The sequence below is a fragment of the Lithobates pipiens genome, unplaced genomic scaffold (assembly GCF_037356315.1).
Source record: "Lithobates pipiens isolate NorthernLeopardFrog02 unplaced genomic scaffold, aLitPip1_a1.2 Scaffold_57, whole genome shotgun sequence".
Lineage (NCBI taxonomy): Eukaryota > Metazoa > Chordata > Amphibia > Anura > Ranidae > Lithobates > Lithobates pipiens.
Genome location: NW_027507879.1, coordinates 1,353,164 through 1,373,017, shown reverse-complemented (window position 1 = coordinate 1,373,017; position 19,854 = coordinate 1,353,164). Strand labels below are relative to the sequence as shown.

The following is a 19,854-nucleotide window of genomic DNA, read 5'->3' as shown; positions in this document are numbered from 1 at the left end:
CTTTTGGGGTGTAAGGTGCTTCTGGTGCCACTTTTGGGGTGTAAGGTGCTTCTGGTGCCACTTTTGGGGTGTAAGGTACTTCTGGCTTCTGTCTCAGTTTCAAGCCCTCGTGGCTCATTTTTTTTTTTTTTTTTGGCCTGTTATGGTTTGTTGCTGTGTTGCCCACCATTCCATTGCTTTTGGACATCCTGATCATCTACGTCTAAAACCTGTAATGTACGATTTAAGAAAACTGGATTTCTTACTTGCCTGTAAAATCATTTTCTTTAAGTACATTACAGTACTTGGGTCCATACACTCACTATATGATTAATTTGTTGTTACTTGCTACTAAACTGAGGCTTGCCTATAGGGGGGAGAGGATTGCAGCATCCAGTCACCTTAAGGTAGCCTCATAAGCCATTTGTCTAAGACTTAGATCCTGTGTCCTGTAATGTACAACCTGAAAAAGGTAAGGCAAAGTTCCAGATTTTGTAACACCTTCAAACTGGAGCTAAAGGTGGCTTTAAAAGGTTACTAAACCCAGCATCCTGCATTCACTATATCTGGTCTCCCACAGTACAGAGAACATGGAAATGCGATTTATTTTAGTAAGTATAAACTTCCTTTTCTAATCAGCAGTAGATGGCAGTCTTGTGACTTCTATCAGTGTCTAGTTTTAAGCTTGTTGAAGGAGATTTCACTCTGCTCTGACTGTCCTATGAGGCTGCAGGACCCCTGACCCTCTGTCTGGACAGTGCTGATTAGCCCTGTGCTGATCACATGCACTCTCCCAGAAATGGAAAAAAAAAACTCTAGCAATACATACCAAACTGAGCATGTGCAGAGTGTCTCCTAGGGCTCTGTTCTATCAGCAGATGGATTGAGGATGGTAAAAGGGGAGGATCAGAAAATAAACGGATCAAACAACCTTTTTACACAATGCAGAGGATTAACCCCTTACTTATGCTTTGCTGCATATACAGACTAAATTTACTGTTGTGGGCTTAGTAACACTTTAAAGGGGTTGTAAACCCTTGTGTTTTTTTTCACCTTAATGCATCCTATGCATTAGAGTGAAAAAACTTCTGACACTGACCAGCCCCCCATTTTACGCACCTGAGCCCGTTCGTTCCCACAGCGGAGACGCGCTCTACCTCTCTGCCCGTTGTCTCAGCTCTTGGTTGGATAGTATGATCGCAGCGCAGCCATTGGCTCCTGCTACTGTCAATTAAATCCAATGATCCGGGGGGCGCGGGGCAGAGTCCTGCTTTCTGTGTGAATACACGCAGAAGCGCGACTCAGACACCCATGCGGGCACGCTGCAACGTGGACACCCGAAGAGGAGGATCAGAACCACTCTGCGAAACTAACTGCACAGTGGAGGTAAGTATGATATCTTTGTGTTTGTGTTTTTTTTTTTTTTTTTTTTTTTAAAGGGTTTGCAACCCTGTTTTAAGGTCTTGTATATACTTACATTGATTAGTAACATACATTAAAGTGCTTACTACTTTAACATGCATTTCTTAATGTGATTTTTGTTGCTAAAGTGATGGGACTTTGCAAATGCTCTTGTGTTGCTTTTTTTTTTTTATTTGTTTTAAAGTGGAAATGATGATGTGTTTTTTTTTTTTTTTTTTTTTTTAATTTATTTTTTTAGTCAGCAGCTACAAATACTGCAGCTGCTGACTTTTAAAATATGGACAATTACCCGCCCAGCGCGCCCGAGATGTCGGCACCCAAAGCCGATGTCTCGATCGTCTCTCGGGTGCTGCCGCCGCCATCTTAGGTTTGGGAATCAGGAAGTGGAGCCTTGCGGCTTCACTTCCCGGTTCCCTACTGCACATGCGCGAGTCGCACTGCGCAATAAGGATGGTCCCCGCTGTCTCTGGGATCAGTGTGTTTCCCAGCAGACAGCGGGGGACCCGCAGGAAGTGGCGTAAATATCTGCAGATTCTGCGGATTTCTATGGCAGAAGGTATCTGCACCCCCCCTCCCCCCTGAAAGGTGCCAATTGTGGCGCCGGAGGAGGGGGAGGGGTTCCAATGAATGGGAGTTCCACTTTAGGGTGGAGCTCCGCTTTAAATTTGAAGCGTGGTCAGGTGTTGGGGTGGTATCTAATGTTGTGTTTTTTTTTTTTTTTTGGTAGCTCAGTAGTGCCCAAGCTCATCAGTTTTTCGGCTCACTACAGCTCCTGCTCAGCAGTACCCCTCAGGCTCAGTAGTACATTTATCCCACAGGAGTAACCCCCCCCCCACCATGGCTGCGATCTTTGTGGGGTTCCCCCCCCTTTTTTTACACCACATAAGCAAATGAAATATGTCTGCCCATGTATTGCCATCTAAAGGCCTAAGTATGGCACATTAAATATTTAGTCTGTTCCCTGTAAGAAGTGATCACTATGTGGATTGCACTTCAGACAGCAAAGCAAGTCTAAATGAGGCCATAAACTACGTTGGGGCCTTGAGATGCAGCACAGCACAATAAAAGCAACATGGGGTATACATTTTGAAGCAGACCCCAGAAGCCAAACTCGCCTGTGCACAGGATTGCAAGTTAAAGGGGTTGTAAAGGTAAATGTTTTTGCACCTTAATGCATTCTATGCATTAAGGTGAAAAAACATCTCGCACTGCCGGCGCCCCCAGCCCCCCCCCCCCCTGTTTTACTTACCTGACCCCTCGAAAGTCCCGCGCTCGCCCCCGCCGTCCTCTTCACCGCTCAGCCTGGCCGCTGATCGGCTGGAGTGGATGGATTGAAAGCAGCGCAGCCATTGGCTCGCGCTGCTGTCAATCACATCCAATGACGCAGAGCGCCGGGGCGGGGCCGTGTGATACAGCAAGCGGCGAGCGGGGGGGGGAGCGCGCCCGCAGGTGCTTCTCACCATGCGAGGAAGCTCGCATGCACGTGAGAAGTACTTGCATGGGGGGGGAGCGGTGACAGCCGCCGAGGGACCCCAGAAGAGCAGGTTCGGGGCCACTCTGTGCAAAACGAGCTGCACAGCGGAGGTAAGTATAACATGTTTTTTTTTTATTTTTTGTTTTTTACTTTACAATCCCTTTAACCATTTTTAACCATTTTTCCCATTTTTTTTTTTTTTTTTTCTATTTTTACTTTACAATCCCTATAACCACTCACAATTTGAAAGGGAGAAAACCAAAATTGTGCTTTGTAATTTTTCTTGTAGGTTATGATGGCCTTATCGAACCACTTGAATGCCGTGGAGTCGGAGAAGCAGAAGCTGAGGGCTCAAGTGAGGAGGCTGTGCCAGGAGAACCAGTGGTTGAGGGATGAGTTGGCCAACACACAGCAGAAACTGCAGAGGAGTGAACAGTCTGTGGCCCAACTGGAGGAGGAGAAGAAACATCTAGAGTTTATGAATCAGCTGAAAAAATACGATGATGACATTTCTCCATCGGTGTGTGGCTTTTCCTTTTTCCATTCTGACTAAAAGTCATGATTTTCCTAAAAATGCTGTAAAAGTTTACATATGGATTTTTTCTTTTCTTCCTTTTTTTTTTTTTTACAGTAACTAGTTGCCATAGGCCCAGTACAGGCAGCCCCAGCCGTCTCTCTAAGTCGGTAGTCTGATGAATGATATGTACAAACATACAGTTAAAATACATATTGATCTTTCTGCAATCAAAAGATTTTTTTAGTTCGGTCAGTCTGGTGATTTAAATATAATTGCCAGTCAGAATAGCCAGGTTCCTTACCTCCACTGCAATCAAAGGGATTGTACATTGTTATTTAAAAAAAAAAAAAATGTTATACTTGCCTCCACTGTGCAGCTCGTTTTGCACAGAGTGGCCCCGAACCTGCTCTTCTGGGGTCCCTCTGCGGCTCTCTGCTTCTTCCCGCGGGTACTTATCACGTTCATGCGAGCTCGCTCGCATGGTGAGAAGCACCTGCAGGCGCACTCCCGTGATACAGCCGGTGGCTATAGCTGCTCGCTGTATCACACGGCCCCGCCTCCCTGCACACCGCGTCATTGGCTAGAGTGGATGGATTGTCAATCACATCCTATCAGCGGCCAGGCTGAGTGGCGAAGAGGGACGGCGGGGGCGAGCGCCGGACTTTCGAGGGGTGAGGAAAGTAAAACGGGGGGGGGGGGGGGGGGGGGGGCTGGGGGTGCCGGCACTGTGAGATGTTTTTTCACCTTAATGCATAGAATGCATTAAGGTGAAAAACCATTTACCTTTACAACCCCTTTAAGGGGTACAGCTTGCGCTTAAGATAGGGGGTCTGCAAACTTTTCAGTATGAGGGCCACATACTTTTACAAATGTTCCCAGGCCAATAAATACATGAAAAATGTATGTTTTACTTGAAGTTTTTTTGTAATCAGCATGACATGGTTCAGAATAAAAAAGCTTCAGTAAAACCGAGCAAAGAAATCCCATAAAAACTTGAGACAATAATATATAGTGCAGGGGGTCTTCAAACTCTGGCTCTGCCAATGGGGTTCCAATAAATGACTACTGGTGATCCTAGAGCATGGGTCTTCAAACTCTGGCCCTCCAGTTGTTCAGAAACTACAATTCCCATAATGCCTCGTCATGTCTGTGAATGTCAGAGTTTTACAATGCCTTATGGGATGCGTAGTTCCTCAACAGCTGGAGGGCTGTAATTTTGAGCATCCCTGATCTAGTGGAACAAGAATTCTACCTGCACTAGGGCCGAAATAACTAATTGATTAATTGACAACTAATTGATTATGAAATGAATCGATTACTATTTTCATAATCAAATAATCGGCCACTAACATAATGGAGTTTAAAAAATAAATAAAAAATTAGCCCTTTATAGTACAAAAAAGCTCAAATAATCACTACTGTAACCATGCTTTTTTCAGCTGCTGTGTATTTGGAAAGGATCAGGGACTTTTTTTTTTTTTTATGCAAAATTGTGCTTTTTTGGTTCACAATACTTCAATTGAGAAGCTGCAGAAAAGCATGCAATGAGTTTTTTGCAGCAATTTGTGTTTTTTAATCTGCCCAACAACAATTTGGCAAAAAAAATGCAAACACGCAATTTGCAGCAAAATCACGTGCGCAAAAATGAAAACACAGAGCAAAAACTGATCAAAAGCAAACTGCATAGGTGTGTATCGAGCCATATGCTGGCCATACACGGATCAATTTTCAGATGAGAATATTCATACGAAAAAAATCTTTGTACATTCGCTGAATGAATGTTTTGAAATTTTGACTTTATTTTTAACATTCTGTTTTTAAAATGAATGTAACTTCTGAACAAAAACTACATACGCTGTCTGAAAATTCCTTTGACTAAGAAGTGTTCTATTATTTCTAAATGTTCCCGTCACTGTGGTTATAAAAGAACCTCGATTTGACCCCACTAACTATTCGAAAATTGAACGAACATTCTTAAAAATTACTTTTGTTTTTATTTTTATTTTTTTGAAGGACGACTTTGTTTTTGTATGGCCAGCATATAATGTATTACAGTTCTGTTTGAAAATCGCAAAACAGTAATTTGGTCTCTGAGTCTGATATTTACCAGATTCACCCTTACAGTGTATATGTCCAAAATAGTTGTTAGTTGCAGCCCTAACCTGTACCTTTCCGACCCTGCTGCAAGTATGTAAAGTAAGGTTGGACCCAAACTGACCTTTTCCTGGAAAGTGAAATCGCCTGACCATTTCTTATTTTTCTTAATTGGCTCAGATGTGTTGAGTTCCCAGGTCTGCCTTACTGCTGTGGTCATAATGAGGGTTTTCCCCCCCGTGTGTGTGTGTGTGTGTGTATAGGGAGAGGGAGGGAGGGGGAGGGAGGGGGAGGGAGGGGGAGGGAGGGGGAGGGAGAGAGGGGGGGGGGAGGGAGAGAGGAGGAGGGGGGGGGAGGGAGAGAGGAGGAGGGGGGGGAGGGAGAGAGGAGGAGGGGGGGGGAGGGAGAGAGGAGGAGGGGGGGGGAGGGAGAGAGGAGGAGGGGGGGGGAGGGAGAGAGGAGGAGGGGGGGGAGGGAGAGAGGGGGGGGAGGGAGAGAGGGGGGGAGAGATATGGAGAGAGAGAGAGATATGGAGAGAGAGAGAGATATGGAGAGAGAGAGAGATATGGAGAGAGAGAGAGATATGGAGAGAGAGAGAGATATGGAGAGAGAGAGAGATATGGAGAGAGAGAGAGATATGGAGAGAGCTAGAGAGAGAGAGAGATATGGAGAGAGCTAGAGAGAGAGAGAGATATGGAGAGAGCTAGAGAGAGAGAGATATGGAGAGAGCTAGAGAGAGAGAGAGAGATATGGAGAGAGCTAGAGAGAGAGAGAGAGATATGGAGAGAGCTAGAGAGAGAGAGAGAGATATGGAGAGAGCTAGAGAGAGAGAGAGAGATATGGAGAGAGCTAGAGAGAGAGATATGGAGAGAGCTAGAGAGAGAGAGATATGGAGAGAGCTAGAGAGAGAGAGATATGGAGAGAGCTAGAGAGAGAGAGAGATATGGAGAGAGCTAGAGAGAGAGAGAGATATGGAGAGAGAGAGAGATATGGAGAGAGAGAGAGATATGGAGAGAGAGAGAGATATGGAGAGAGAGAGAGATATGGAGAGAGAGAGAGATATGGAGAGAGAGAGAGATATGGAGAGAGAGAGAGATATGGAGAGAGAGAGAGATATGGAGAGAGAGAGAGATATGGAGAGAGAGAGAGATATGGAGAGAGCTAGAGAGAGAGAGAGAGATATGGAGAGAGCTAGAGAGAGAGAGAGAGATATGGAGAGAGCTAGAGAGAGAGAGATATGGAGAGAGCTAGAGAGAGAGAGAGATATGGAGAGAGCTAGAGAGAGAGAGAGATATGGAGAGAGCTAGAGAGAGAGAGAGATATGGAGAGAGCTAGAGAGAGAGAGATATGGAGAGAGCTAGAGAGAGAGAGAGAGAGATATGGAGAGAGCTAGAGAGAGAGAGAGAGAGATATGGAGAGAGCTAGAGAGAGAGAGAGATATGGAGAGAGCTAGAGAGAGAGAGATATGGAGAGAGCTAGAGAGAGAGAGATATGGAGAGAGATGGAGAGAGCTGGAGAGAGAGAGATGGAGAGAGATGGAGAGAGCTAGAGAGAGAGAGATGGAGAGAGATGGATATATATAAAAATTATAGAGACCACTTTTCAGTTTTTGATTTGCTATAAAAAGTTTAAAATATCCAATAGATTTCGTTCCACTTGTTGGTGATTTTTCACAAAAAATAAACATTTTATGTCTTTATGTTTGAAGCCTGAAATGTGGCAAAAGGTTGAAAAGTTCAAGGGGGCCGAATACTTTCGCAAGGCTGTGTGTATGTATATGTGTGTGTATATATGTGTGTGTGTGTGTGTGTGTGTGTGTGTATATATATATATATATATATATATATATATATATATATATATATATATATATTTCATATATTCTAATCTATCTCTAGATGGAGAGATCAAAACATTCTTTATCAGTTGAACTTAAATATATTAAATATAATATATATATATATATATATATATATATATATATATATATATATATATATATATATATATTATATTTAATATATTTAATATATTTAAGTTCAACTGATAAAGAATGTTTTGATCTCTCCATCTAGAGATAGATTAGAATATATGAAAATATATATATATATATATATATATATATATATATATTCTAATCTATCTCTAGATGGAGAGATCAAAACATTCTTTATCAGTTGAACTTAAGTATAAACATTGTAACAATTTGTCTGTGAATGAGGAAAGTTTTTAATCAAACATTTTTACTTAGAACCCCCCAAACATTCTATATATTTTTTTTTTTTTTTAGTAGACGCCCTAGAGAATAAAATAGTGGTTGTTGCAATATTTTATGTCACACTGTATTTGCACAGCGGTCTTTGAAATGCAAGTTTTGTTTTTTTTATTTAAAAAAAAAAAAAAACCTAACCAGTAAAGTTAGCTAGCAAGTTGGCCCGTTTTTGTTTGTATAATGTGAAAGATTTTATGTCCCGAGAATTGTCATTTTGGCCAGAATCTTACAGCTCTAGTAGCCAGTGAAGTTTGTTCTCCTGCATGCATGGCCTCAGTGAGGACTCATTGGGTAAGGTTGGCACCCATGGAAGCCTATACATGTTAGACACACATGTCAGCAGTGATGGCTCCCGTGCTTCTTTTCTGGCAAAATTTTTAAAATCTTCTCTAGATAGGTGATCATTACAGATCTGAATATATAGGCTTTGTGTCACACCCTCCACTTTGCCTTTCCTCTCCTCAGATTGTATAGATTTTGTGTCTGTTTTGAGGATTTCACCTCCCTAGAGATGGTATAGAATCTGTGAATTGTGTCCACTCCCTTTCCTAGAAAGGAAACTGTTATCCTGGCCGTAAATATAGTGAAACATTTACAGGGTAAATTGTAAAGCAAATTTAATGACGGAAATTGCATGTATTTATACAATGCTTTTATTTATAGCATCGCAAATGGCTTCCAATTTTAAACTAATTGACTTTACAGGATGGATGGCTAGACACAGGGCGCATGGTTTTATTGCACTATGTTTATATGTTGGATTAAAATATTAGCAAAGCATCCTTATTTAGTATTCACTCATTCACTGGTGGGCTGCCTTGGGCAGAGCTGCTAAATACACAGACAAGGCCAATTGTTTCATTTCAATAGAGGGGGCTTTTGGGACTTTAAATGAGATGCATGGTAACATGCATCTCCATCCCTGTTCAAGTACATAGAGAAAAAAATGAGGTGTCTATATTGTAGCTAATCAAAGGAGTCAAAGTAAAGCATGGACACGTATTTATTTGTTTTGCCATGATTGAGTGGGTACATGGCAGACAATACATGCAATAATGGAACATAATATAACAAATCATTTATCCAAAAACATTTACATGTTAAAAAATATGAATATAATATACAATAGTATTGGCCTCAATAATAAAAATCATTGTAATATAACAGTTTTATAATCCACTGCATTGCCTGAATCCAAAGACCATGTGGGTATGTATACATTGCATCTAGGTTAGTCCCGACGTGTTTAATGGGATCTTTCCAATCATCAGGGGCGGATGCATGATACCTCTATAAAAAGAGGTGAATATATCAACATCAACCATTCGTAGACAAGAAATGAACATACAGGGAGGATAAGGTGGTCATCCCTGTAAAACTTGCATATCTGCTTAGTGTGAAACAGACACACTGCCAGGGTGCTAGGGCCGAAAGGAATGCCTGTTCCGGAAGCTGTGGTGGTAGGGTCCAACAGAAACACAGGGAACATGAGTATGGATGTAACCCAGAATGTCTGGAACAATGCAACAAAGGGGCTCCATTCATTTCACACCAACCCACTGCATTGGTTTGCCTTGAGAAAAAAAAAAGTAGAGCAGGTTGCATTTTAATGCAGTGCAGCGCGTTGGAAGGTTCAAAAATGCAGCGCAACGTGCTGCAATGCATAAGGTTGCTGTGCTGCAATAAAAAAAATGTGTTGGCGGGTGCAGCTTTTTCTTGAATTTAAAGTGGAAGTAAACCCATCGATTTAAACAGTTAAAAAAAGAGGCATGCCGGGGAATGCTAACTGCACATTGGCTGTGCTCTCAGCCAAACTATCAAACCATCCAATGGCTGGTGTCCTAACGAATCACATGTGCAGCTCCATAGCAGTTGAAGATTAAACAGAGGCAAAGATGGCAGCTTCCTTGGCTGAAAACGATAGGGGAGTTTATTTCCACTTTAAGTGAATGCGCTGCCCTAAATTGACCTCAGCACTTGTTCCTGTTTGTATATAAAAGTATAACTGTAAGAGGCAATGTTACCTACCTTTCTGGTAGCCCATTTGCCCTCTTGATGGCTCCATTATGCAGTTATTCTTCCACATGTCAATGCTATCCAAAGGATTCATATATTTCTCAGGGCAAGACAAGTCCTGCCATTGACATGTGAATTTGAGCAATACACTTATGTATTCTCTACGATGGAAGAGAGTTTAAAGGGTTAATCCACCTAAAACGGCCATATCCGTTTAGAGTAGATGCTGGGGAAAGTAAATGCTAAAGGTTTCTTATATTTCTGGGACTGTAGTAATGATATTCATGCGCTTGAGTTCCTAGATCCTGTCCACCTGCCGTGGCCATTATAGGGGGCTCTTTCTCCTGGCAGCTTTTTTTAAAAAGAATTTTAAAATATTGTATATGCTTTTAATTCATATATTCACAACCCCACTGTGTTTTTGGTATCCTTTGGTGGCTATACTTGCCTTTACTGCCACCCTAAAATAAACTTGACAGTTTGAGCAGCATGTGACACCCTGAATAGCTAGTCACCAGTTCCCCAGTGCTGTCTTATGGGGGCACGCTGTTGTGTGTGCAATCATTGGCTTTGTTGTGTATTTTGAATATTTATACATTGGGTACTTTGTATGTATGTGTGATAATGAGGAGAGATGTTAGATTTGACTGGTGGAATTCATAGTATCACTATTTTTTTCCAGGATGATAAGGACAGTGATTCATCTAAGGAGCCTCTTGATGACCTCTTCCCTAATGATGACGATGACCAAGGACCAGGAAGTAAGTGTGCTGTTGAGTTCTAATTCTTCCTGGAACAAATGCAGCAACTTGGTATTTTATTACTTTTCTAAACTTCACTCAATAAGACCAGATAGGAAATGAGATAAAATTCTAGAAACTATGAACACTGAGGAAAATGGGAATACTTTAGGAACATATTAAATAAAGGTATTGGCCAATGCAGTCCGAAGGCCAACAAATATAAGAAAACTAAGGTTAATCCTGGGTGGTTAAACATTAATGTAAACGGGCATATAAAAGAGGAAAATTTTTTAATTATATATATATATATATATATATATATATATATATTGTAATTTTTTTTTTTTTTTTATATATATTATTTACCAAGGGGTCATTGTCGGCATTCTAACACTACATGGAATACAATAACATTAATCAGGGCAGCTAAAATTGACCATGAGAAAGACATAGCAGAGGAGAGTAAGGAAGTGAAGTCAGAGCAAGCATATTGGACAAGTAAAGGATCATCGGGGGAAGTTGGTTACTACTGAGAAGAAGGCGGCAACTGTACCAAATGCATTCTTCTCAGTTTTTACAAAGGAAATGGAGGGGTATAGTAATAGACTGTATCGTTAGTAACACATCACTGAATGTACCCCTGTGGTTAACAGAAGCCAGTGTCTGAAAAAGACTTAGAAAAACAACTCAAATCACCAAGACCATACAAACCTAAGCAGGGCATTAAAGCGGAGTTCCGCCTTGGGGGGCAAAACACAAAATCAGCAGCTACAAATACTGTAGCTGCTGACTTTTTACTATAGGGATACTCGCCTGTCCAGGGAGCATGCAATGTCGGCACCCCAGCTGATCTTCCGCTCGACTGTCGGGTGCATCCGCTGCCATTTCAGGTAAGGGAACTCTGCAGTGAAGCCTTTCGGCTTCACGCCTGGTTCCTTACTGCGCATGCGTGAAGCGTGCTGCGCTTCCTGATTGGCCCGGCGGCGGAAGTGGGGGAAGTGTCAAAAACTGGGCCCCCTCCCCCTGAAAGGTGACAAATGTGACACTGGAGGGGAAGCAATTAAGCTGAAGTTTCACTTTTGTGTGGGACTCCGCTTTAACTTCACAACAGGATGTAGAAACTTTAAAAGGGTACCTCCTATACGTGAAAGGGGGTGAGCAATTACATGACAAGTAATTCATTTGGGGGCTAAAAATATAAATGCAGGGGGGGGGGACCTTTTGGGGAATCCATAATGGAAAAAGGCTCAGCAATAGTATCCATTGCTAAGCTGCAGTAAGCAGAATACAAGCATCATTAAAAGGGGTATTTGCTTAAGAGAAAAGTATAATTTTCTACTTTACAAAACTCTGGTCTGGCCACATCTGGAGTATGCTGTCCAGTTCTGGTCACCAGTCCTCAGGAAGGATGTGCTGGAACTATCCAGAGAAGGGCAACAAAACAAATAAGGGTGCAGGAGGACTTCATTCAGTTAAGAGGAATAACTACAAACATTAAACCTATTCTCCCGGGGAAGAGATGCCTAAGAGATGTGATGGCGATCTACAAATATCTCAAAGGTGATTGTAGTGTAGGGAAAAAGCTATTCTGTTTCAGGGAGCTTAAAGCGGAGTTCCACCCATATAGAAATTAGCAGCTACAAAAAGTATAGCTGCTGACTTTTATTAATCAGACACTCACCTGTCCCACGGTCCAGCGATGTGGACGAATGAAGCCCCACTCCTCTCCCCCTCCTCTCTGTGGCGCCGGCATTGTCACTGTGGGCGCCCGGCTTTGGCTTTACGCGCGAGAGAGCAGCCCTCCTTCTAAACCGTATTAGGCCACATGCCCTCAACATTGGGAGGGTACTTTGGGGTAGCCCCCCAAAGCACCTTGTTCTCATGTTGATGGGGAGAAGGGCCTCATCCCCACAACCCTTGCCCGGTGGTTGTGGGGGTCTGCGGGCAGGGGGCTTATTGGAATCTGGAAGCCCCCTTTAACAAGGGGACCCCCAGATTCCACCCCCTCATGTGAATTAGTAATGGGGTACAAATGTTACCCCTACCATTTCAAAAAAAGTGTCAAATGTTAAAAAAGATGGCGATTTTTGACAATTCCTTTTATTAATGTCTTCTTTCCCCGCTGCTTCCATCTTCATCTGGTTTTCCTTCGGTGTTCTTCTTCCCCCATCTTGTTTTTCCCCCGCTTCTTCCTCTGGTCTTCTCGTCTAGCATCTTACTCCCTGCTTTGTCCTCCGGACAATCCGCCTCAATGGAAGTCTCCCTCTGTGTGATGCTTCTGTTCAGGTGACGGCTCTTGTATTATCCATTTACATAAACGTAATATAAGAGCTGTCACAACAACAAAAGCGCAACACAGCGGGAGACTCCCACTGAAGTGGATCGTCCAGAGGACGAAGCGAGGAAGATGGTGGATGAGAAGAGCAGAGGAAGAAGTGGGGGAAGAACACCGAAGGAGGATCAGAAGAAGACATTAATAAAGGAATTGTCAAAAACCGTCTCTTGTCGTGTTTTTTTTTTTTTTTTTTTTTTTTTTTTTTTGTGAAATGGTAGGTGTACTGAATATAAAGGGAGAGTCTATTCAAAATTAGTAATACATGTTTTGGTAGAACCTGGCAGTTTTTTTTTATTTTATTTTTTTATTACCCACTCCCTTTAATGGTGAGGCCTACCCACTTGAGCCCGCAGTTCCTACCAGCCTGCCATTTGCCAATTTGGATTGCCATCATTTACTTGTTTGCTTTTTCATTGTTCGATTGGGAAGGCATCGAGAGCATAGAGGGTCCTTCTGCAGTAAGAGGAGCAAGACTTTAGGCAGGATCAGAATCTGGGATTCCCAAAGTAATGCGACAATGGCTGATTTAACCCGTAACACTTGTCTAACAGCGAACCATCACTATATGGAGGGAACAACTGCTAAATCTGAGTTGTGTGCTCTTTTTCTGCAGTTCAACAACAGCACAGCAGCGCAGCAGCTGCCGCACAGCAAGGAGGCTATGAGATCCCTGCACGGTTAAGAACTCTTCACAATCTTGTGATTCAATATGCATCCCAAGGGAGATATGAGGTGGCCGTACCTCTCTGCAAGCAAGCCCTGGAAGACCTGGAGAAGACCTCAGGCCACGATCACCCTGATGTTGCTACAATGCTCAATATACTGGCTCTGGTGTACAGGTGAGTTGCATGTTTATATGGTAAAATAAAGCTTTGTTTTACTAATACAGATATTTTTTTTTCTTTTTTCGAACAGAACAGCAGTTTTGGGTCACATAAAGATTCAGTAATTTGCTTCCTGAAGGGCCAGCTTTTTTTCAAACAGACCAAAACACACAGGCTGAATGTCGGTCGTTTATTTTTTATTTATTTATTTTGAACCAGAAAATATCTCCTGACATTCGACCAGTGTGTACCTGGCTTTATTATGCACCCCCCCCCCCCCCCCCCCGTACCTTCCACGGCTCCTATGGGACTGGTCTGAGTTCGCCCATACAAGCTGTGAAGCCTGAAGGATCATGGTAAAAGGAAGTTCTACGGCAAGCCTCATGTACACAAGAATCTAAAGTAGGGAGAGCTGCAGATCCCTCCACCAGCCAAACATATGGAGCAATTGTTTTATTTTTTTTATTTTTTTATTTTTTTTTGCTGGTCTGATGTCACTGGCTAAAAAAATTATGATAAAACGTATGTCAAGAGTGCTCAGAATGTCAGGACCAGGCAGATAGTGTCTTTATTGGACGGATGAAGTGGTCTTCAAACACTTAGGGCTGCACTAAGAGGGGAGCAATCTCTAATAGAAAACAGATGAAAGAAAAAAGGCACCTCTAAGTGCAGAATTAAAACTTTTAATATCCCCAAACAAGATTAAAAAACGCTGACAATCTAGGGTCAGAAGAGGCATAACATGGATGTATGAAGCAGGTGATCCGGCATCAGGAGGTCCCAGTGTATCATCACAGCTTTCCAGGGGTAACGATATGCAGCAGCAGAAGGTCCCAGGATAACCAGCAGGTGAACACCCCAGGCTCTGGGAACACTGGTAAAGCAATTGCGCCGTCTGAGTCCGCGTGGAGCATGAATCCCGGAAATGGCGTCATCAGGAGGGGACGATAACCAGCATGGACTGCAAATGGGAAATATGTCATCAAAATGGGACGCGTTTCGGAACTACTGATTGGTTCCTTCTTCAAGCCAAGGTCATTTCCGGGATTCACGCTCCACGCTGACTCAGACGGCATGATTGCTTCACCAGTGTTCCCAGAGCCTGGGCTGTTCACCTGCTGGTAATCCTGGGACCTTCTGCTGCTGCATATCGTTATCCCTGGAAAGCTGTGATGATACACTGGGACCTACTGATGCCGGATCACCTGCTTCATACATTCATGTTATGCCTCCTCTTATCCTTGATTCTGTGTTTTTAATCTTGTTTGGGGATATTAAAAGTTTTAATTCTGCGCTTAGAGGCGCCTTTTTTTTCTTTCATCTACAAGACCCCTTTCACACCAGGGCGTTTTGCAGGCGCTATAGCGTTAGAAATGGCGCTTGCAATCCGCCTTAAAGAAGCTGCACCATTGTGTGTAGTGTAAAAGCCCCGAGGGCTTTCACACTACAGCGGTGCGCAGGCAGGACGTCAGGAAAAAGTCCTGCCAGCAGCTTCTTTGGAGCGGTGTGTTTACCGCTCATCCACCGCTGCTCCCCATTGAAATCAATGGGGCAGCGCTGTAATACCGCCGGCAAAACGCCGCTATTGCGGGGTATTGCCGGCGGGTTTAACCCTTTCTCGGTCGCTAGCGGGGGGTAAAAGCGCCCCGCTAGCGGCCGAAATGCGCCGCAAATCCGGCGGTAAAACGCCACTAAAAATAGCGGCGTTTTACCGCCCACGCTATCGGCGGTGTGGTGTGAAAGGGGTTTAGTAAGCATCCAGCATTCCCACCTGTATTCCAGTGATTTTTGCCTGTTCTGTGTTTGTTTTTTTTATTTAAAGTGGGGTGCCCCTAAAAAAAAAAAAAAAAAAAAAAAAAAAAAATTAAGTCCGCAACTACAAATACTGCAGCTGCTGACTTTTAATAATCGGACACTTACCTGTCCCAGGGTCCAGCGATGCGGGGGAACAAAGCCCCCCCTCGTTCCACGCTCCGCTCGCGTCGCCGGCACTCGTACTGTGGCCACCCGGCTGTGGCTGTGCATGCGCGAGCGGCGCAGGGCGCTGTGATACGCCGCACAGTCATCTAGGACACGTGACGGGTCCCAGGTGACTGTATGGCGCGAGGGGAAGTGATGTCACCAGCCTGGGCAAGGAAGAAGGCAGACTACCAGGGACACCCTAGCAACAGGTATTTAGAGGTGAGTAAACATTTTTTTTTTTTTTTTTTTTTTTTTCCCAATTTATTTTTTTTTAAAGAATTTTAAACACTTTTTTTTTTTTATTTTTTTTGGTGGCAACACTACTTTTTAATAAAGATAATAACTATATACAAACCTCAAAGGAGAACATATATTGGTAAGGTCAAAGTTGTCTGCGATGAATTCACTCACCATAGACCACAGTGGTCTCCCCTTGGCACATTCCCACACCATATGAACAAACAAGCCATCCGCTCCCAAACATTTACGGCAAGTAGCGGAGTCTCTCCTGTGCATACGGAATAGTCTGACCGGTGTATAATACATCTGATGGACGTTATCGTAACTGTATCATCCTTTCCGTTGAAGAGATGACAGAGCCCAGATAAGTATCCAATGCCTCCTACCACAGCTCCTCTGACAATTCCGGTATAAACATTTCCCACCAAGACCTGTCCCTCGCTATCAACCCGGAGTCCCCTGGGCCCACCTCCCTATGGTATCTGAAAGTTCATTTGACCTTATCAGGGTCCTCCAGGACCCTTTCTAACTAGGTACCTGTACACTTCCCCCTATACCGAACTGCGCCACCGCCGCATGCCGCAGCTGGATGTATTGAAAATACCAGGTTCTGAGTATCCCAAACAGTTGCCTCAGCAGAGCAAAGGTACACAACTTCTCCTTGAAATATGTGGTGAAGATACTTAACCCCATATTTAGCCCATACACTCCCATCCTCCAGTTTTGAAAATTCCTTCAGGGTTTCATTATACCACAGGGGGTTATTAGGTTATTTCCATAGAGGTCCATCTTTCTTTTTCTTTCTTTTTCTTTCTTTCTCTTTCTTTTTTTCTTTCTTTCTTTCTGTGGGCGCAGATATGAAATATCTGTCCAAGCAGAGCCATCACCAAATCCACCCTTCTACTCGGCACTCCCTTCCTATATACCATATTTGGAACAGTCTCCTGCGAAGTAGCCACCGCAAATTCCAGCAACATAGTAGCACTGTGGTCTATGGTGGGTGAATTCATCGCAGACAACTTTGACCTTCCCAATATATGTTCTCCCTTGAGGTTTGTATATAGTTATTATCTTTATTAAAGTGGTGTTGCCACCCAAAAAATAAAGTGTTTAAAATTCTTAAAAAAAATAAAATAAAAAATAAATTGGAAGAAAAAAAAAATCAATGCAGGAAGGACAGCTGTGCTGCAAAGTAGTAGGCTTGTAAGTCCGGAAGGGCCAGTCCGCCCATTGTAATAGGCAATTTCAGTACGGCCATGGACGCCCTGAGGGCTCAAGATCCCCACAAGAATCCCACCACAACACAGTCTATGTTCTTGAAGACCTGCTTCGACACATAGACAGGTGAGTTGGAGAGGATGTACAAAAACTTAGAGAGAAAAATCATTTTAAATTGCTACTAGCCTTTTTAGGTGGTTGTCAAATCCATTCTGGGCTTGCCTTAATGCACGCAAAGATTCTTATGCTTTCTTTTTTTTAAACGCCTGCTTAATTATATTGTAAATTTTAAAACAAATCTAAACCCAAAAATGTAATATATTAGCCAGACCTTAGATGTGCTGGTTGCCTTCTTGTTTTTTTTTGGCTAAGGTACAAGGTTCATGAAATACCTAGTGATCTTGACCGGAATGGCCTTGTCACTTTCTGTGAGATGAACTATAAGCATAAAATAAACAATGTTTTATTTTTTATAAACTACTGATACACTTTAATATTCTTCAACCAAGCCCTGACTAATAGAATGAATGGGGTACAAATAAGCTTAATCTCTTCCATAAATTCTGTTTCAGGGATCAGAACAAATACAAAGATGCTGCCAATCTATTAAACGATGCCCTGGCCATCCGAGAAAAGACTTTGGGAAAAGATCACCCAGCGGTCTGTAACTGAATTATTATTTTTTTCACTATGTTTTTACTGATTTGTTTTTCCTCCTAACCCGTTCCTTTTCCTAAATTTGGTGTTAACTAACTTTAATGTTAAACTCAACAGGAGAGAATGCTTATAGATTGGCTGATGCCTAGATGTAGCAGGTATGACTCTGTAGTTCTGAGCACAGCAATAACCAATCAGACCTAATATGTTGTAGATGCACACATGTATGTGTTTGTTAAAGTAGCAGTCCTCCCAACACCACCAGCTTCATCCTCTAGGGACTAAATATAAAAGGGATTTTTTTTTTCCTCTGAATTTTGTACCTAAATTATGTTGGTGACTTATTTCTTCTTTTTATTTTTTATATTTTTGCGTTTCAGATTAGGAATTCATAAGAAAAAATTAAATAAGAACAAGGAATAGATCAATCTCCAGGGAAACTATATTTGGGAGCATTTTAACAATGACCATGTGGTAGCTTTTGATGTGACTTTAAAGTGGTTGTAAACCCTTACAACACACTTTGACCTACATGTAAGCCTAGATTAAGGCTTACCTGTAGGTCCAAGAAATATCTCCTAAACCTACACGGTTTAGGAGATATTTTCTGAAAGACAGGCACCGCTGTCTGCGGTGCACTGAGCGCGCTGCGGTCAACGGCTATATGCCGCGAGTGGCGGCTCCCGTGCGCATGCGCGGGAGTGACATCGCGCCTTCGCCGGATGACGGCGGCGGAGCAGGGAGACCCACCGAGAAGATGGATGCGCCGGACTACAGGGGACAGCGGTGACTTCGCTGGCTCCTGTGTCAGGTAAGTGACACATAATGGACTACTATGCGATGCGATGCATAGTAGTCCATTATGCTTTACCTTTGCAGGGAATGAAAGAGGAAGTAAACTCATCAGGGTTTACTTCCTCTTTGTCTCCCTGCAAAGGTAAAGCGATGCATAGTAGCCCATTATGTGTCACTTGCCTGACACAGGAGCCAGCGAAGTCACCGCTGTCCCCTGTAGTCCGGTGCATCCATCTTCTTCCGGATATCGTAGGTTTAGGAGATATTTCTTGAACCTGCAGGTCAAAGGGGTTTGTAAGGGTTTACAACCACTTTAAAGTGGCTGTAAACCCTTACATATACCCAGTGAAGTGACACGCCTTAGGTAATATACAGTGAGGGGAAAAAAAAGTATCTGATTTGCTGATTTTGTACATTTGCCAACTTACAAAGGAATGACCAGTCTATAATTTTAATGGTAGTATTATTTTAACAGTGAGAGGCAGAATTACAATAAAAAATACAGAAAAATGCATTTCAAAAAAGTTATACATTTATTTGCATTTTAACCACTTGAGGACCGCCGTATTGCCATTGTACGTCAGCACAATGGCACAGGCAGGCATAATCACGTACATCTACGTGATTGCCTTCCAGCGGGTGGGGGGTCCGATCGGACCCCCTCCCGCTGGTTACGGCGGTCCGATTCGGTCCAGGAGCGCTCCGTGATGAGGGGATGGCCGTTGGTTTTCGGCCACCCCCTCTGGATCGCTCCTGGCCAATGAGAAGCTTACTCCCCTGTGTATTGTTTACACAGGAAGGAGGAAGTGATGTCATTCTCCTCGGGGCGGTCTTTTTGACCGGACTACGAGGAGAAGAGTAAAAGTGTGCACCAACACTACACTGACATGTAGGTACACACAGGCACACAAACCCCCCCCGATCCCCCCCCCGATCGCCCCCCCTCCCCCCCCAGTCACAGTGTCACTGATTGCATTGATCATTTCTTTACTGATCAATGCATTCAGTGTCAGTTGTGACAGTAAAAACTGTCAGGACAGTTAGTGTTAAGTCCAGGGTAGCCCCCTATCACCCCCCAATAAAGATTTAACCCCCTGATTGCCCCTAGAGTTAACCCTTTCACCCCCTTTTGCCAGTGTCACTAAGCGATCATTTTTCTGATCGCTGCATGTGTCGCTAGTGTCGCTAGGTAGCTAGTTATTTTTTTAGGTTCACCGCCAGGTTTTTATATCGCTAGGTACCCCGATATACTACCCAATAATGTTTTTAACCCCCTGATTGCCGCTAGTTAACCCTTTCACCCCCT

General features: G+C 43.1%; 1 protein-coding gene across 11 annotated transcripts in view; it reads left to right on the top strand.

Annotated features, from left to right (window-relative positions):
- KLC1 (kinesin light chain 1) overlaps window positions 1–19,854 on the top strand; it is a 158,759-nt gene that overhangs the window by 61,067 nt on the left and 77,838 nt on the right. For all 11 annotated transcript variants that reach the window (XM_077467584.1, XM_077467585.1, XM_077467586.1 and 8 more), the window contains 4 exons: window positions 3,165–3,395; window positions 10,457–10,535; window positions 13,466–13,691; window positions 17,669–17,756. In XM_077467584.1, coding sequence (XP_077323710.1) covers window positions 3,165–3,395; window positions 10,457–10,535; window positions 13,466–13,691; window positions 17,669–17,756 — 624 coding nt within the window. The remainder of the gene's footprint in view (window positions 1–3,164; window positions 3,396–10,456; window positions 10,536–13,465; window positions 13,692–17,668; window positions 17,757–19,854) is intronic.